Source organism: Lissotriton helveticus, chromosome 6 (genome assembly GCF_964261635.1).
Source record: "Lissotriton helveticus chromosome 6, aLisHel1.1, whole genome shotgun sequence".
In the NCBI taxonomy this organism is placed as follows: domain Eukaryota; kingdom Metazoa; phylum Chordata; class Amphibia; order Caudata; family Salamandridae; genus Lissotriton; species Lissotriton helveticus.
This window is the reverse complement of record NC_136067.1, coordinates 379845628-379865032: the sequence shown is the minus strand read 5'-3', so window position 1 is coordinate 379865032 and position 19405 is coordinate 379845628. Positions and strand designations below refer to the sequence as shown.

At 43.3% G+C, this 19405-nt stretch overlaps 1 protein-coding gene across 1 annotated transcript in view; it reads left to right on the top strand.

The window, feature by feature from the left end:
- TAF1B (TATA-box binding protein associated factor, RNA polymerase I subunit B) overlaps positions 1–19405 on the top strand; it is a 913471-nt gene that overhangs the window by 741157 nt on the left and 152909 nt on the right. The window contains exon 14 of the mRNA XM_078647821.1: positions 6144–6369. Within this exon, the coding sequence (XP_078503947.1) occupies positions 6144–6369 (226 nt within the window). The remainder of the gene's footprint in view (positions 1–6143; positions 6370–19405) is intronic.

Here is a 19405-nt window from a genome sequence, read left to right as displayed (position 1 = left end):
GGCTGATTCTGCTCTTCAGAGGTTCAAAGATAGCAAAGCCATGGCAAAATCCTTAGGGTTACAAACCCAGTGAAAGGGGTTTGGATATAAGAAGTATCGAGGGTTGCGAAGGTCTTCCTTTTGTAGCATGCGACAGCCTCAGCAACAACAGCAGCAAAATCCTCTTTATAAGTTCTTTAAAGGAAGAAGTATGGGGTTGCCAACGTGGGTCAGCCCGCAATCTCTCCTCCTCCACTTCTACCTCCCCTGCTCCCCCTGGTAACGCAGGAAAGCAGTCCCCGGAGTCCCCATCCTGGAACATGTGGGTCCTGTAGGGGGTCAGCTGTCTCACTTACTACAGGGTTGGAAATTGGTCACGTCAGACTTTTGGGTTTTAAACCTTGTAGGGAATGGGTACGTCCTTCCCTTTCGGGAAAGTCCCCCTCCTTACCCTCCTTCCCATGGTTTCTGTTCGGAGGACCATTTACTTCTTCTTCAGAAGAAGGTCCTTGCTTTATTAAAAAAAAGGTGCGATAGAGGTGGTTCCGGAGCAGGAAAGGGGTCAGGGATGCTACTCCCGGTATTTCCTGATCCCCAAAAAGGATGGCAGGTTACGTCCGATCCTGGACCTCAGGGTCTTGGATTTTTACCTTAAATAGGAGAACGTCAAGATGCTGACCCTTGCTCAGGTTCTTCTGGCACTACAGCAAGAGGACTGGATGGTGTTGATCGATTTACAGGATACGTTTTTTCACATCCCCATCCTGAAGTCGCACAGGAAGTATCTCCGTTTTACGGTAGGCTTGCAGCACTACCAGTTTACGGTCCTACCGTTTGGTCTTACTACTGCACCTCGGGTCTTTACAAAGGTGATGGCAGTGGTGGCAGCTCATCTCAGGAGGTCAAGGATCCCGGTTTTCCCTTACCTCGACGACTGGCTGCTCAAGGCGAAGTCGCCGGAGATGGTGCTTCATCATCTGCACGTGATGTAAATGTGCCCAAATCTCACCCGGTGCCTTCTCAGCACAACCTGTTAATAGGGGCAGTACTGGATACTACTGTGTGTCAAGCTTTTCCTCCCCCACAAAGGATTCTCGACATTCAGGAGATGATTCCTTTGTTTGAAGGTCCTTCGCCTGCTCGGTCTATTCACTTCCTGCATTCTGTTGGTCAACCATGCACGCTGGCACATGATGGCACTCCAGTGGTGCCTCCGCGGGCAGTGGTATCAACACAACGGAGATCTTAGGGAGTCAGTTAATCTCCAGAGACGCTGCGGCGGAGCTGACTTGGTGGAGTGTGCAGGGCAACCTGTCTCAAGGAAAGCCCTTTCAGCCTCCTTCACAGGTGGCGACAGGGATCACGGACGCCTCCACTTTAGGGTGGGGTGCTCATCTGGGGGATCTGGAGGTCAAGGGTCTTTGGTCTCCAGAGGAAAGGTTGCTTCACATCAACCTTCAGGATTTGCGGGCGATGCGCTTGTCACTAAAGACTTTCCTTCCTTCCCTTCACGGTCAGTCGGTTCAGGTCCTGACAGACAACACTACCACAATGTGTTACATAAACAAACAGGGAGGTGTAGGGTCGTATCGTCTGTTAAGAGTCTCTACAACTCTGGTCCTGGGCTCAGGACCATCAGATTTGTGTGTTTGCTAATCATCTAGCCGGTGTGCTGAATGTTCGTGCGGAAGGTCTCAGTCGGCATTAGTCGGCCGATCACAAGTGGCGGCTTCATCCGGAGGTGGTCCATCACATCTTCCAGATGTGGGGGTCTCCTAGGTTGGACCTATTTGCCACTCACGAGAACGTGCACTGCCTGTTGTTCTGCAGTCTCCAGTGTCCGATGCAGGGAGCGTTGGGGGACGCGTTTCAAATTAATTGGATCTCGCAACTCCTTTACGCGTTTCCTCCCATACCCTTGATTCCTCGGTTCTGAGGAAGATTCGCCAAGACCGGGCCCAAGTTATATTGATAGCCCCGGATTGGCCAAGAAGGGTGTGGTACACAGATCTACTCCACCTCTCATCGCACCCTCCGCTCCGTCTCCCTCTCAGGGCAGACCTCCTCTCGCAGTTGCTGGGTCATGTTCTACACCCCCACCTCCAGAGCCTGCACCTTCATGCCTGGCGATTGAACTGGCCAATCTGAGTTCCTTCTCTCTCCCGCCGGATGTGGTGGATGTCATTTTATCGTCCAGGCGGTGTGGAGAGATCCATTGATCCTTTAAAGGCCTTGTCAGATATTCTTCAGTTTTCACTTTTCTTGGCTCAGCAGGGTTGTGCTGTGGCCACTGTTAAGGACTATTTATCGGCTTTATCGTGTTTCTTTGTTTGCTGGATCAGCCATCTTTGTTTAAATCTCCCATTGTTTTGAGATTTATAAAAGGCCTTACCATTAGGTTTCCGCCTTCCCCCTTTGTTATGCCTCAAAGGGATTTAAATCTTGTTTTGACTTTCTTGATGGGTGCCCCATTTGAACCTTTACATAGTTGTCCTTTGAGACACCTCAGCCAGAAGGGTGAGTGAGCTTCAGGTTCTCAGTTCAAATCCCCCGTTTTTGACCATACATGTTTAAAGGATGGTCCTCAGGACCAGGTCTGCTTTTCTGCCTAAGGTAGTTACTCCCTTTCATCTGGGGCAGTCCATAACTCTTCCTGTATTTTATCCTCCCTCCTCACTCTTCCAAGGAGGAGGAGAGACTTCACCGCCTGGATCCAAAAAGAGCAATGAGCTTTTATTTGGATAGGACTAGAGACTTTCGATTGGACAATCAGCTTTTTGTGGGCTATGTTGGACGCAAGAAGGGCAAGGCTGTGCACAAACGAACTCTTTCCAGGTGGACCATCTTGTGCATCAAGATCTGCTATGCCCTGGCTGGTAAGGGAGCCTCCGGAAGGTATTAGAGCTCATTCTACCAGAGCCAAGTCATCAACTTCTGCTTTGGCCAGAGGTGTACCTGTAGTGGAACATTTGTAAGGCAGCGACTTGGCCTCCCTCCACACTTTCGCAAAGCATTATTACTTGGACTCCGAAATGCGGAGGAAGGGCCACTTTGCGCACTCTGTCCTCCAGGATTTTTTGGTATAGAAGGCTGGATACCCTCCTCCGGGAGTGGGACTGCTGTGGGATTCTATTCAAAAGGTGAGGAATCCACAGGCAGATGTATCCATCAGAAGAACAAGTTACTTACCTTCAGTAACGCTTTTTCTGGTGAATATCTGCCTGTGGATTCCTCACTGACCCACCCTCCTCCCCGATGTCAACCCTTGTATACCGTAAAGGTGGCTTTGTTTAAGATGTTTGTTTTGCATTGTCTCTTCTATCTATCTTTGTGTATTTATAGGAAATGCTTTTATTCTTTGGCTTTCCTCTTGATTTTACACTGTCTATTGGTATGAATTTTGTGTACTGTGTATACTTTCAATTTGATGTCGGTCCACCTCTTTGCCTCGGAGGCCCAGAAAAATGGGTGGAACTGACATCAGCAAGCCGACGGCTCTCTTATGGCTCCAGTGACATCATACGGAGTCGCGAGCAGAGCCATAGTATTGTGACGATCTCGTCAGCGTGGAGAGCTAGGAAAAAGTTTCCGCAGAATGCTGGCGCAGGGGATATTCAAAAGGTGAGGAATCCACAGACAGATACTCTAAGTGTTACTGAAGGTAAGTAACTTGTTCATCTCACAAGATATTTCGGGTGCATTTTGTAACGCACCCCCACTCTTGTGCAGGCACAGAAACAAGTTTTCAGTAGGCCAAATGTCAGCTCAATTACACTCATTGTGTGACAATGTGCACCGTTATATTGGCACTCATTTTTGGACTTGGGGCATATGCACTGTGACCTGCAAAACAGACATAGTTGTGAGGCTACATGACAGATTGAATAGGTGACAACAAACACCTATCTGTTTGTACATTTCTATTATGTACTTAATAAATAGCCATCATCAAACTCCACTCTTTCCTGCATCTGTATGTTCTGCTGTGTCTAAACATGAAGGAGTTGTGAGTCCGTCCTGGATATTGTGACACAATATCAGTTACCTGGATGTTGGGGAAATGTGTATTTTTCCTGCTTCTGAATATATATTCCAGATGGGATGGGGGCATATGGCCACGTGGCTCATCTATACACTCTATGACATTGGGGAAATTTGTTATCATGTAACATTGTAATTTGGTTCTATGCATTTCCTGGGCATTCCTGGATAGGTATATGTGTTGGTGAATGTAGATCAGCATGGCATCTAGGAATGCACAGATGAAACGTGAAAGTGCACTTTGTGACACCCCTCCTGCTACAGCAATCTCACTCTGGTAACTGCCAGAGGCCAATAGGTGTAACAAGCACAACACCTGAACATGAGTAGGGATAGAATTGCTGCGCAGAATCCTGCTTTCAAGATGTGGCAGTAAGAGGGAAATTATCTCTAATATGACATTGCTACTTAGCCTGTATTTGTCATATATTTCTTCCTCATTTTGTTGAAATATGGTCAGCCTCATTATGAAAATCCTCACGGTCTCCTCCTCCGCTGAACAGCCAGTATTTTCATCCTCCTTGCAATCAGGTACAGAACAGCCATGGTGGTAAGCCCTGATGTGCAAATGGGCCTTTTTGTGAGTATTCGCTGTTTGCAACTGGCCTTAACTTTCGGTTTGCGATTTTCAAATAGAGATTTCCTTTAATTGCATTTGCTATATTTACCAACATACAAAACTGTTGCATCGCAGTTTGGGATTTGTGAATGGCTTTTGTACATCGCAAACAGCCATTTTAGCATTCGCAAACCCCTTTGCGACCGTTTAGTGAGTCGCAAAACTTTCGTACATGTGGCCCTAAATGTCCCTTCACGCTAACCTAGTACATTAGGTGTTGATTTAGAGTTTAGTGGGTGTAGAGTACTTTGTTTTGGATGACGGAGGACATCCCCCGCCATCCAGAGGGACCTCCACCCGCCAAATCTGGATTTGTCCAACAGCTCTAAACATTGGCAGGAATAGAGAGGACGGTGTTATGTGTTAACCTTTTATCGCTTGGGCTATGTTAGGTCGTTGGAAGAGTATGTGGGTGACCGAGCTAGAATAAGCTCAGTAATCAACATACTTAAGTTCTCTAGTCTGATGGAGAGGGTACTCTCTTGCCGTTGCAACGGTTTACTCTCTCTGGCAAACTCTAAATCAGACCCTGACTTCTCACTGAGATAAAGAGTGCAGCACTCACTTAAGCATTGCTTCATTTGTTTAAATAAATAAATGCAGGAGCCCGAAGTTTTTCTTAAGAACAAGTCACTGGCCAAATGTCTGGGTTGCAGAAAACCAAGTCTGCCTAATCTTGTTTCCATCTTATGCTTCTTTGTTCCTTGGCCTGATTCACAAACTGAACTTTGTAGTATGTTTTGTAGTGCTACAACACATACTACAAAATGCAATTCACAAAGTACATAGGTGGTTTTACGACTCTGCACTCCCTATACTTATGTGTGCTGGGTTCTTTGTCCTGATTGCGGAGCTTATGGGTGCGGAAAATTCCGCACGCATAAGTGTAAGGAGTGCAGAGTCAGAAAACTCTAACTGTAGTCTGTGAATACCAAAAAGTAGTAAACTTGCAACGTTTTTTGATTGCACTCTTGCAGGGTCTTTTTTTAGCCCTCCTTTTTTCTCTTTATCACAGTTTTGCTGTCTGTCTTCCTTTTTCTGTTTCTCTTTTCTGCTTTTTTCTATATTCTCCGGGTCAAATTCTGATACAGAAATGTAAGCCCCGGTCTTCAATCAGAAGTCCTGGTGCCCACCGCCTGCACAAATTAAGCAATGCACTTAGGGTAATGCAAAGAAGGAATTGAGTTTTTGAATTATCATATCTCACCAAATGAGTGATGCAGGCAATTTCTTAAGCTATCGGAATGACTATAGGGCCCTTTTTTTGAGGTGGAAAAGAGTAGGAATCTAATGACTTGGAAGAATACAAAAGTAATAAATGAATCAAATGGGGATTTCTGTTGTGAAGGACTGCTAAAAAGTTTTTTGCTGTGGATTTCTAAATAAATGTATGTGACACAAGACAAGTGATTTTTAACAATCTGTCTTTTTAATACGAAAATATGTTTGGGGTGGATAGGGTAAATTTTAGTTTGCGAATTAAGCATTAGTTGTTTCATTTCAGAAATGAGAATAAACCTGCAAAGGCAGTTTGTAAGACTGGCTGGGTCGAGGCCGTCTACCGAAAAGCAAAATCCCTCCAGTTTCCAGTTTAAATGGGATGAAGAAAACACAGAGAGAACTTGTTTTCATGGGCATAGCCTGGAGGGAATTACGCAAGAAGAGGACAATATATTTTCACTGGTGAACTCAAAGTACTGGCTTAGCTCGCTGAAACTTTGTCAACAACCGTGAGTATTGTAGTATTTTTGAGAACTTAAAAAATTCTATTCGGAATGCAAGGTGGGAAGTGGGAAAGCCGGAACGGGCGCAGGCATGCGAAGGGCTGGTGGCCGACTTAACTGGAATTGGCAGGAACTCAGAGGCTTCCACCCCAGAGCGGTTTCAGTAGGTAGAACACCTCCAGGGATGAGACTAAGGCTGCATACCCCAGTAGAGACAGGAGAATGGGAGCGTTACACGGCATAGACACGCACGGGTGAAGAAGGGGGTCGCAACGGAAGGTCCCGGCACAACATCGGTTTTCACGCCTAAAATGCCGGAGAACCTACTAACTGAGCTAAACAATAGTTATGGGGAGACAGCATTGCTGGGAGGGGTGCGGGAAGTTTTGGCTTGTTGCCTTAATGTTGGGGGGAAGGGGAGAGGGTTTGTCTTGCACATATGGTATGCTGGTAGGAGACACCATGGTGAGCATACTAGTTGCCATATACAAGGGGGTCAAGCGATGGTGATTATACACTAAAGGTAACAGGCATAGCACATTGAATAGTTACATCTTATGTATCTCGACGCTCTAGGGAGCATGTTATGTGATATGAAAAAAGGCAATAAAAATCTGTTTTAAAAAAAAACTTTGAAAATTCTTAAATGGTCCTTTAATTGGATAATCATACTTATTCTATAAAAGATGTGTCTGCACTTTGAACCTCAATGTAATTAAACTGCATTATTACACTCTGTATGGTATGGCAGGACCGGAGGTGAGGAATATGCTTTCCTCTACCTCTTTAATGAGCTGGCGGGAAAGGAAATATAAATCATGTCAATCCAACAAGTGAACAACAGCACTGTCCATGGAAATCCTCAGTAGAACTTCCATCACCTTCTCTCTTTGTTTTTTTTTTGTTTGTTTTTTTTTATAATTTTTTTTTTTTGTTGCAAACAAATCATATTATTTAATTACACAGCATAGAATTCAAAACAAGGAAACAGAATCAAGTTCTCCAATAGAAAGAACAATAATATAAGAAAAGGAATGGATAGGGGAAAAATAAATTATGACAAAATTATATCACACATTTGATCAATTCGTTTCCCCTTCAATCCATTGTTGTATCGGAGCCCAAATTTTCATCCCCAGTTGTTTCCTTTTTCGTCCTTTTGTTGCATAAATAGCAAGTTCAAAATTAACTTTGGCTAATAAACGAGCCCTCCACATAGAAAAAGAAGGTGGTTCAGGACTAATCCACTCCTGAGTGATACATGCACGAAATTCAGACATCATAATAAAAATCAAGAGCCGTTGTTCTCTTTCTATGGAGTCTGATGATAAACCAAATAAAATCAATTCAGGGGTGAGAATTATTGTTCTCCCTAATATTCTCTGAATAAATGTCTGCATTTCTGATAATATACCAGATAAGTTAATGCAATAAAAAAACATATGTATTGCGTCTGCTCCTATCAGAGTACAGCGATTACATTGTATACCAACAGTAACCCCCATTTCATAACTTTAGCAGGTGTATAATAAAGATCGAACATAGCCATGTAATGTTGAGTTCGTGATCGTCCGGAGAGTAACATGGAATTAGCTAGGTTAATTGATTCTTTAAGCGGAACATCATTTACACCTAATTTCACAACCCAATTATGTTGAATCACAGAAAGATCATCTGGAAGATAAGTCATAAGTAAATTGTAAAAATAGCCAATTTTTCTTTTAGAAGAGAGACTGTCTATCAACAAAATCTTTTGAAGGCCTTGTTGATCATTGGAAGATAATGAATTTAAAAAACTATAAAGCTGTAGATATTTAAAATAATCATGGGTTGTGAGTTTAAATTTAAGTTGGAGTTCGGGAAAAGTAGTTCTCCAGTATTCAATCTTTCATAGATTCACATGCTTGTATCTTCCCCGTCGTCATGGTGGGAGTCTCCCGGTATATAATAACCATAGCAGTAGAAGAAAAAACTGCCTGGAAGCCATAGAGTAGTGAAACCACTAGGTAACCTCTCCTCCTCATTATGTGGCCCAAACTACAGCCAATCAGCAGCCAGCACCAGCCTACACCATTCCCAGCAGAGCCACCATACCTCAGATTTCCAACCGCCTTCGTGTGAGAAGGAGTCTCCCTGAGCTCTGCTCAGTTTATTCTCTCTTCACTGAACTTTTGACCTTTCACAGTTGGAAGTCAGGTACTGTTCTTTATTATCAAACTTGATTTCTTTCAATATGTCTGAAAACTCCAAGAAGAGCCTTTTCAGAGCTTGCAGGTCCTGTGGCAAGGCCAGACTGTATTCTGAAGATCCTCACAAGGAATGCTTGTACTGTTTGTACCCTAAGCATATTCCTAAGGACTGCAAATATTGCCGGACCTTCTCTGCTAAAACACTGAAGGATAGAGAAGCGCGCCTCTTGTTATGGCTTCAGAAAAGGAAAACTCATGACTCTGAGTCTGAGGGAGAAGCCAAGGGACACACCTCTAAGAAATTGAAAAGAGGGTCCTCTGAGGAAAAGGGTGAGGTGAAGAAACAAAAATCAGGAAGATCTAAGGAAGGTGAACCTTCTACTTCACTCCCTCCAACTCCTCTCAAGCCTTCCTCAGAAAAGAAGGCTCCGTCGTCGCTTCCGTCGACGAAATCTACTGAGATTCCAGTCAGACAGTCGACGAGGCCGTCGACGACCTCGACGACGACCGTCTCGTCAACGACGACGACGACGACAATCTCGACGACGACAGCTTCGTCGACGACGATGACGACGACGACTCCGTCGACGGTGAGTGCCAGACCTTCGTCGACGGCAAGATCTTCGTCGACGAGTATCCCGCCGACGATGCGAATGATTGTCCCGTCGACGGCCCCGTCGACGATGAAAAAATCGTTGGCGATGCCATCTCCAACAAGAATAACATCAACATATATTTCTATAAAGAGCATTGCTCCGTCGACGGGAGCGTTGACGAGCAAAAAAGGTGAATTTTCTACGCCCAAAATTTCACCCTTGCTGCCCTCTACCATTCTGGACTGTCAGGAATCAGAGGAGGAAGGTTCTGTTGGTGTTGCTTACAGTCCTTCGCAACTCCATATTAAACATCAGGATTCCGAGGAGGAAGACCACCAGGGGGCACAGGAACACTTCTCTTTTACGGAGCGGCCGGTCAAAGGCCAGATGAGATACGAGTCATTTCACCAGGCCTACCACTATGATGATGAAGAAGAAGTGGATACGCCTGTGCGGGAAGAGGCCATGTCGGTGCCTATTTCTTTAATATCGGACCTTAGAAGCATGATTGATAGCTATTATCGTCGCTTTCCTGAAGATAATGCTCCTGCGGCCACTGGAAAAATATCTCAGCCTGCAAAAGAAATACCACTGGCTCAGCCGCCGCCTCCTCCTCTTCAGAAGGAGGTCCAAAACGTTATTACAATTCGTGATGACTTAAATGATTCAGATCAGGATGATCAAGAGGAGGAAGGGGAACTTCCTCAGGATGAGGAAGTTGGAGATGAGTGGGATCAATATATTGCTCCAACGTCCCCGGCTTCACCTTTGCCTCAGTCAAGCTCTCCTCCAGAGGACATAGCAAGCTTTCATGATTTGATGGGAAAAGCGGCAAAGAGATTTAAGCTGGATATGCCAATCAAGGAAAGCGAATGCTTCCTTTATGATTTCAAGGAGTCCTCCAGGAAGTCGGTAAGAGCCATTCCTATTATTGAACATATATGGGATGAAGGGCTCAAACTAATGAAGAATCCTGCATCAGTCCCAGCATCCATACCCAAGCTGGACAAAAAGTATCGTGCTGTAGAGAAGGCTCCAGCATGTCTTATTGGTCATCCTCGACCGGACTCAGTTGTAACTCAAGCAGCGCAAAAGCGCTCCAAGAACCCTATGGCAACATGTCTGGTGCACCCCGATAAGGAGGGCAAGAAGATGGACGGCATAGGTAAACGTTTTGCAGTCATGGCAGCAGCTTCCATCAAGGCTACCAACGCGATGGCCCTTCTGAGCCGATTCAATAGACAGATGTGGTCTGACATCGCTCCATTACTGTCGCACCTTCCGGAGGACAAGAAAGAGGAGGCGAATACCATCCTGCAGGATGGGGCTAGAGCGGCGTCGGAGTCCATAGACGTGGCAATGGACATAGTGTCTATAGCTTTCCGCCAGATGGCAGGAGCGGTAACCCTACGGAGACAAGGATGGCTCAAGGCTACGTCCTTTCGGCCGGAGGTCCAGGCTAAAATATTGGACATGCCATTCGATGGCGAAAGCCTCTTCGGTAAACAGATTGATGAAACGTTACAAGGGATAAAAGCAGATACTGATACTGCTAGATCCTTGGGATCTTTACAGCAAGGTCGTTATCAGTCCTTTCGTGGACGAGGATCCAGAGGACGCTTTCAACAGCAACGTTCCTCTTACCAATCAAATCGGTACCAACCTTACAACCAACAGGGATACCGCCAATACTCCTCCAACCAACAATACCGGTCCTCGAACTCTTCTTTCCAACAACAAGGAAGAAGAAAGTCCGCCGCCAGAGGGAAACAAGACTCTGGTCGCAGACAGTGATATTTATCAGGCGCCTCCAATTCCTCTTCAGATCGACCAGTTCCACTACCTCTCTCAGTTTCTTCCGCATTGGCAGTCCATAACATCGGACAGATGGGTATTAGACATCATTACACAGGGTCACACCCTGGAATTTTCGCAAAGGCCTCCAGATCGTCCTCCTCTCTGCAGAGTTCATCAACATATGGCAGCTCTCAAAGCAGAGATCTCATCACTCATTCTGAAAGGAGCGATAGAGGAAGTCCCATCAGACCAGCGAGGAACAGGGTTTTATTCACACTTCTTCCTTATAAGGAAAAAGCAATCATCAAAATGGAGGCAGGTACTGGATCTCAGAGATCTGAACACATACATAAAGAAAATTTCTTTCCGTATGCTGTCCTTGCAGGAAATTCTTCTACTGCTCCGCAAGGGAGACTACATGGTCTCTCTAGACCTGTTGGACGCATACTTCCACATTCCGATACACAAAAAACACAAGAAGTATCTGCGATTCATGGTGGCGGGGCGCCATTACCAGTTCAGAGTTTTGCCTTTCGGCCTGAAGTCTGCCCCCAGAATATTCACAAAATGCATGGCTCCAATAGCGGCGCATTTAAGGCAACAAAGTCTCCAGGTGTTTCCATATCTGGACGACTGGTTAATAAAAGGACCATCGTTTCAGGCAACACAGAGATCCCTTCGGATGTGCACAGTTCTCTTCCACAAATTAGGCCTTCGGATAAACAAAGAAAAATCATGTTTTCTTCCGACTTGTACTCTGCAATTCCTAGGAGCAATCTTGAAAACTCAGGAAATGAAAGCTTACCCATCAGAAGAACGGGTAACAAAAATCTTGAATCTGACTGCATCTCTAGCAACAAAAAAGTTCACTTCCATCAGAATATTCAAGTCATTACTGGGAATGATGTCTTCTTGTATCCAATTGATTCCCAATTGCCGTTTACAGATGAGACCGTTGCAAGAAGCCCTGGACAAACAATGGGTCCAAGCCCTGGGTTCCTTCGAAGACAAGCTGGTCATAACCCATCAGATCAATTGTGCAATGTCATGGTGGGGTATCAGGAGCAATCTAACAAAGGGCCTGGTATTCGAAACTCAATCTCCAAGCTACGTCATGACATCAGATGCTTCATTACGAGGTTGGGGGGCACATCTACAAGACCTAGAGGTTCAAGGCCTTTGGTCTCCTCAGGAGACAACACTTCACATCAATCTCTTGGAATTGAAAGCTGTCTTCCTGGGCCTTCAGGCATTCCTTCCCAGGATCCAAGGTTCATCGGTCTTAGTGCGAACGGACAGCACGACAACAATGTTTTACCTGCGCAAGCAAGGTGAAACGAGATCAAAACCTCTGTCGATTCAGGCACAAAGAATCTGGAAATGGCTACTGTGTCAAAACATATCGCTGCAAGTGGAACATGTTCCAGGAGTAGACAACTCAAAAGCGGATCTGTTAAGCAGGTCATCCGACATTTGCCACGAATGGGAACTATGTCACATCCAGCTGAATCGGATTTTCAATGTGTGGGGCAAGCCAAGTCTGGACCTGTTTGCAACTCGAGACAACAAGAAGTGCAGACATTATGCCAGCAGGTTCCCCCAACAGGGTTCGAGAGGGAATGCTCTTCACCTCCGATGGACAGGGATGTTTGCTTATGCCTTCCCTCCCTTTCCCCTAATTCCCTTATTATTGAGGAAAATGAGATCAGAACCTTGCCAAATAATACTGATAGCCCCAGCCTGGCCGAGGCAGTTTTGGTATACAGAGCTTCTCCAGTTGTCGGTGGAGCCAAGAATTCAGCTACCACCAACCAGGGATTTGATTTCCATGAACAAAGGCCAAGTACTTCATCCGCAATTGACATCTCTAAAATTGTCGGCTTGGAACCTTTTGAGCACGAGTTCCAGTCATTAAATATCACCCCGGAATGTCGTGAAATCTTGCAAAGTTCCGCAGCGCTGTCTACCAACAAAACATATTCCGCTAAATGGAAGCGATTCTGTATTTGGGGCCTTGCTCATGCAGTACATCCTTTGACGTCTTCTCCAGAGCAAATTCTTCCTTATTTATTGCATTTAGCCAGATCAGGGCTTGCGCACTCGTCTATTAAAGTCCATTTGGCAGCAATATCTAGATACAGAAGATCTCCAGGATGTCCATCTTTGTGGTCTAACAGACTGATCAAGGAGTTTTTAAAAGGACTATTCAGAAGGTTCCCTCCAATTAAGCGTCCTCCACCCACATGGCAACTTAACACAGTCTTGTCACAACTTATGAAAGCTCCGTTCGAGCCTATTCACAAATCTGAACTGCAATTTCTGTCATGGAAAGTTGCATTACTGCTGGCGCTCACATCAGCCAGAAGGGTTAGCGAGATCCAAGCTTTTTCTATACAGGATCCCTTCATACAATTCAGGCCAGATAAGGTGATGCTAAGAACTAATCCGAAGTTTGTACCTAAAATACCTTCGTCTTTTCATCTAAACGAACCAGTGATCCTACCTACATATTTTAAAAATCCTTCTACAGTGGCTGAGAAAGCTCTCCATACTTTAGACATTGGCAGATGCCTAAAGTTCTACATTGAAAAGACTAAAAGCTTTCGCAAATCAAACCAACTGTTTGTCTCCTACTCGGGGCCCAGAAAAGGTCTGGCCCTGTCACGTTCCTCCATCTCCAGATGGATTGCATCCGCCATTGTTTTTTGTCAAGAGAAAGCAGGAAGGCCTCTCGACATGAAAGTCCGGGCCCATGATACAAGGAAGATGGCGACGTCTTCTGCATTGCTAGCAGGAGTATCACTTCCAGACATATGCAGAGCAGCGACTTGGTCGAATGTGCATACATTCACAAAACATTACTGTCTGGACACGGAATGGAAAACAGATGCGGCAGTGGGACAGGCAGTTCTACGACATCTTTTTAAATAAGGTACATGTTTATGAATGTTATTCAAATGTTTTTTCTATATAATGTGGTTTTTCCATATGTGCTAATATCTGAAATAGCAAAGTTTTATTGTTAGTATTTTTCTTTTTCTGAAAGGAATTTATGGCACGCAGCCCCGAGAAAAGAAAGGGGTCTAGCCTAGAAACGCTCTAACTACAAATACTGCTATCTACTCTGATACAAGCATGTGAATCTATGAAAGATTGAATACTGGAGAAAGAACTAGTTACTTACCTGTACACTATGGTTCTCCAGTATTATCTTTCATAGATTCACATGCGCCCTCCCGCCTCCCCGTTTCCTTTAGGCAGACCACCTTTTTTATCTCTGGTTTCCTGCATAGCTCACTCTTGGGCGGTAGGAAATCTGAGGTATGGTGGCTCTGCTGGGAATGGTGTAGGCTGGTGCTGGCTGCTGATTGGCTGTAGTTTGGGCCACATAATGAGGAGGAGAGGTTACCTAGTGGTTTCACTACTCTATGGCTTCCAGGCAGTTTTTTCTTCTACTGCTATGGTTATTATATACCGGGAGACTCCCACCATGACGACGGGGAAGATACAAGCATGTGAATCTATGAAAGATAATACTGGAGAACCATAGTGTACAGGTAAGTAACTAGTTCTTTATACGATTATCTACCCATAAATCACTCATGTGAAGTATACCTTTATTTTTCCATCTATTCATCACAGGATCCCTGAAAATTGGGGGGAAACAGTGTGGTGAGTTTAGAGGAGTATATCGCAGAAGTTTTGGAATCCCAGCCAGTCTCCTTATAATTTTCCATGTTTTAGATGCAGCCGTTACAATCTTAAATTTAGTTTTTTTGTAATAGCTTGGCTCTATTATTTTTAAAAAATAGCCTCGAGCTTCAATACCTAATGCAAATTTGTATATCGATGGAGTATGTGCTTGTGAAATCGGGGCTTTATTACCCACAATTAAAGGGGATATAAATTGTAATACGGCTGCTAGAAAATAGAATAGAAAATGTGGGATGGCCCATCCTCCTCTAGACTTCGGTAAAATCATTTTTTTTATGAGCTCTCCGGATGCCCTTGTATCCCCATAAAAATCTCCCTGACATTTTTTCTAATTGTTTGAAAAAATCTAACGGAAATTTGAGTGGCACTGTTCTAAATAAATATAAAAATTTTGGTAAGATCAACATTTTTAAAACGTTACTCCTACCATGTAATGATAAATGTAGATGATCAATACGTTCCAGGGTGGAGTTAGCTTTTTTCAGAATTGGAGTATAGTTGAGTTTAGGAATATTGGAGATTGGGGTGGTTAATTTGATTCCCAGATAAGTTGCTTCGGAGACTATATTAATTCGGGGCGGAGGATTTTGACCAACAAACAGTATTTGTGTTTTGGATACATTTAGTTTATATCCTGAGAAGGAACCGAAAGTTGCTGCCAATTCTTCAATTTTGAAAAAAGCTTTTTCGATATCTTTAGTAACTACCACCACGTCGTCTGCATAAGCGAGAGCTCTGTAACTAACGCCTGCCAGCTCCACCGGGATTATATCCTGTTCGTGATTTAATTGATTGAGGAAGATGTCAATATATATAGCGAAGAGAAGTGGAGAGGATGGGCATCCTTGACGAGTTCCTCGTTGAATAGGGAATAAAGCAGATTTAATTGTCCCCATTTCAATACATGCTATCGGATTTTGATACAGAGCCTTCAACGCTGTTATTATGCCTGGACCAAATCCCTTCATATAAAGTAAGTCCCAAAGATAAGGCCAGGCCACCCTATGGAATGCCTTTTCGGCATCCAATAGGGTGATCCCGATTGATGTATTAGTGTCTTCTGCCCAATCCATCAGGGCAATGACTCTACGAATGTGATCTGCTGTATCTCTATTTGGGATAAACCCATGCTGCCAACGGGACACAATTGTAGATATTATTTTTGATAATCGAGAAGCAAGTATTTTAGAGTATACCTTGCTATCGGTGTTTATTAATGATATTGGTCTGTATGATGCAGGGTTTAGAGGGGCCTTATCCTTTTTAAGAAATGTCATAATTACAGATTGGGCCCAGGAGGCCGGTGGTAGGCCGATCTGTGCCTCATGAAAGGTAGTGAGGATATCTTGTTTTATGATATTCCTAAATATCTTATAGAATTCCAGCGGGATGCCATCGGGTCCCATAGCCTTCCCTATTGCTAGTGAAGTTAGTGCTTTTTCAATTTCCTCCCAAGTAATTTCTAATTCTAAAACTAGCTTTTGATCAGTAGAAAGAGATGGTAAAAGATTTGACCTATTGAAATTCATAAAGAGTTCCGAGGAATAGGAAGCTACATCATATTGGTATAATTTAAGATAGAATTGACGAAAAACTTCCAAAATTGATTCAGATTTATTATGTATCTGCCCTGTTCCGTCCTGTATTGAGTTTATGGTATTAAAAACTTATTTTTGTCTAGTTCTCTTAGCAAGGATTTTCCCTGAGTTTTCACCCATTTCATAAATCTGAGATCGGAAAGTTGCCATCTGTTCCGCCAATTTAGAGGCGAAGGTTTCATATAACCGTGCTTTATAAATAGCTAGATTAGTTTCGATGTCGGTTGTTGGCTGTGTTTGGGCGATTGCTGTTGCTAATTTCTTTTCCCAGTCCAGAACATTTTTGTAGCCTAGAACTATTTTTTGCCGGACAATTTTTTGTTTCTTAATAACATACGATAGTGATTCTCCGCGTATCCCTGCTTTGAATGCGTCCCAGACATTCTGAACGGAAGCCGTTCCCCTATTAATATCAAAGAATTCTTTTATCCATTTTGCCATCATCTCTAAGTAAACAGAGTCAGCTAACAGTTTCCGATCTAATGTCCAGGTTCTAACATGGGATGTAGAAACCATATTAGTTTTAACTTCAATCTTTATTGGGTTATGATCCGAAATTATACGAGGATATATCTCAAATCTTGTATCGACAAGTAATGCCATTTTAATAAAAAAATAATCTAAGCGCACAAACTTTCTGTGAGGAAAGGAGAAGAATGTATACCCAGGTGCCAAAGGATTTTTTTCATAAGCTACGTCGGATAGGCCATGGTCCATTATCATGGAACGGAGAGCTTCAAACGATTTTTTTTTTACCACCTTGATAGGGTATAGTATCACGTATATTCAGATTAGACTCTATATGAAGATTTAAATTTCCGCATAGTATTAAAAAGGGTGACCAAATCGGATAATTCTAAATTTTAAAAGTTCACGATACCTGGGTCATCTAAATTTAGAGCATATACTGAGCAGATAGTCCATAATTTGTTACTAATTCTAATCTCAGTAATTGCCCATCTACCATATTGATCCGCCTTACTCCGAATAGAATTCCCTAAGCCTCCCCTAATTAAAATTGCCACTCCTTTTGTCGTTGTCCCTTGACGTGTACATACCACTAAATTCAAACCTAAATCCTTATACAACTGTCTATCATTCCACGTAATGTGTGATTCTTGGATACATAGAATATCAATCTTCATAGTCTGAATGATTTGTGCAGCAATCCCCCTTTTTTTTTATTTTCTTTATTATTTAACCCACAAATATTCCAAGAACATATTCGTAATTTCTCCATCTAAAGAGTTAATATCTGCATAACATACATTTCTTTAAAAAAAAAAACTTTTATCAGTGTACAAGAGATCCAGTTGGGAATCATATAAATCTCTACAGTCAAAGAATGGTTATTATACATCAGATTATACTGTTTGGTGAGAGAACAAAAGAAAAGAAAAAAAATAATCAGAGTAATCAAAGTAGGATATTTTCTGAATTTGTTTGCACCCCCCCCCCTTCCAGGCCCAACCCACCCCGAGCTCAACCCGAGTCAACCCACCCCCCCCAACAACCCCACCCAACCGGGGCAAAGGGACGTTTCAGTCCCTAACATTGATGACATGATAGGCGCTGAGTAGCTCACGTCACATGGCTCTACTCTACACATATTTGTTCCTTATCTAAATCCAGTACACACTTAAAAAGAAAAGAAAATAATAGAAATTCAACAGCCAATCAGATGAAGATACTGGTTAAACTAGTAAAGAATAGAGCACAATGGAAAAACAATAGCTTTTTTTCTAATAGTATTAATAGCTCCTTGCTCTAAAGATAAGAACCATGGAACATTTATACATATGAACCGCTACAATCATCTCCTAGAGAATAGTTATTTCAAAACGAGGCTAATAACTCTTTAGCGGCCCCCTCCGAAGTTAGAAAATAAGAGCGCTCTTTGTGAATTATTTTGAGTTTAGCTGGGTTCAAAAGAAAAGCTTGGGCACTCTTAGCTTGGAATAAAGGTATAAGCTGGCGTAACTGCCAGCGCAGCTGAACAGTAGCATGGCAGTAATCGGGGCACACAAAAAATTACAAGCCTTTTCCCTTGCGCTTCCTATTAGATCTAGCTAGGTCATAGAGGGCCTCCCTAGCCAAAAAATTATTCAAAGAAATCAAAATAGCTCGCTGTTTAAGAGTTGGGTCTTGTCGAGCATTTTTTTGGAATTGGGATCTATGGGCCCTCTGTATTTCAGTCTCCCATCTCCAATGGCTTAGTTCTGGGAAGGCCTCTGTGAACAATTCCATTACATATTGTCGAGAGTTTGTACCCTCGTTTCCTTCTGGTACGCCTAAGACTCGGAGATTATTCCGGCGTGACCTGTTTTCCAAATCCACAAGCTTCCAGTTAATTTCCTCCTTTAATCCATGCATTGCCAATATTTGAGTCTTTTGCTGAGCCATAGAGTCTTCAATTCCTGAGATCCTGTTTTCTGTCTCTGTTACTCTCGCAATAGTTTCATTAGATGCCTTCACCACTTTTCTTAAATTGTTTTGCAGTTTTGCAGTTTTCGTACTGCTCCCTGTGTACGTAAATGTTCTGCTTTTGATTCTTCTCTATGATGGAGCATAACCTGATATAAAACCTCTAATGTAATCACCGGTGTCTCCGACCCCTCTGGGATTGCTTTAGACATTTCGGGTAAGATTGATGTAGAGGGCGGGGAGTATCCATTACCACCTTGCATAGTAATATTTGAGTTTTCCTCATCCCCCCACTCTGGCCTATTTAAAGATTCTTCGACATCGGAATCTTCCACATTACTCACATAGTCTTGCCCGGGGTCAGAGAAAGATTTTTCAAAGTCATTCTGGTCTCTATCTCCGTCTGCACCATCAGAGTCTAAAGCTTGAGACAGGTCTGTAATTGAATACAAATTATCAGCAGAGTCAATAGATTCTGTATCTTCCACTGGAGTCAATGACGCAGAGAGCTCTGGCACCCCAGGTATTTCAGCAATTGTATCTGCTAACACAGTAATTAAACCATTGTTAGAGCATGTACTTGTCTGTAGGTGTTTATCCTGGATATTGCTTTGATTAATTATTTTTTTTTAAACGACTGAAGGAAGAGGAGTCTTTTTAGTAAACATCCCCGGTATCTTGGGAATAGCACCAAGCCTACAACCCCCAGAATTCAGCGTTTCTA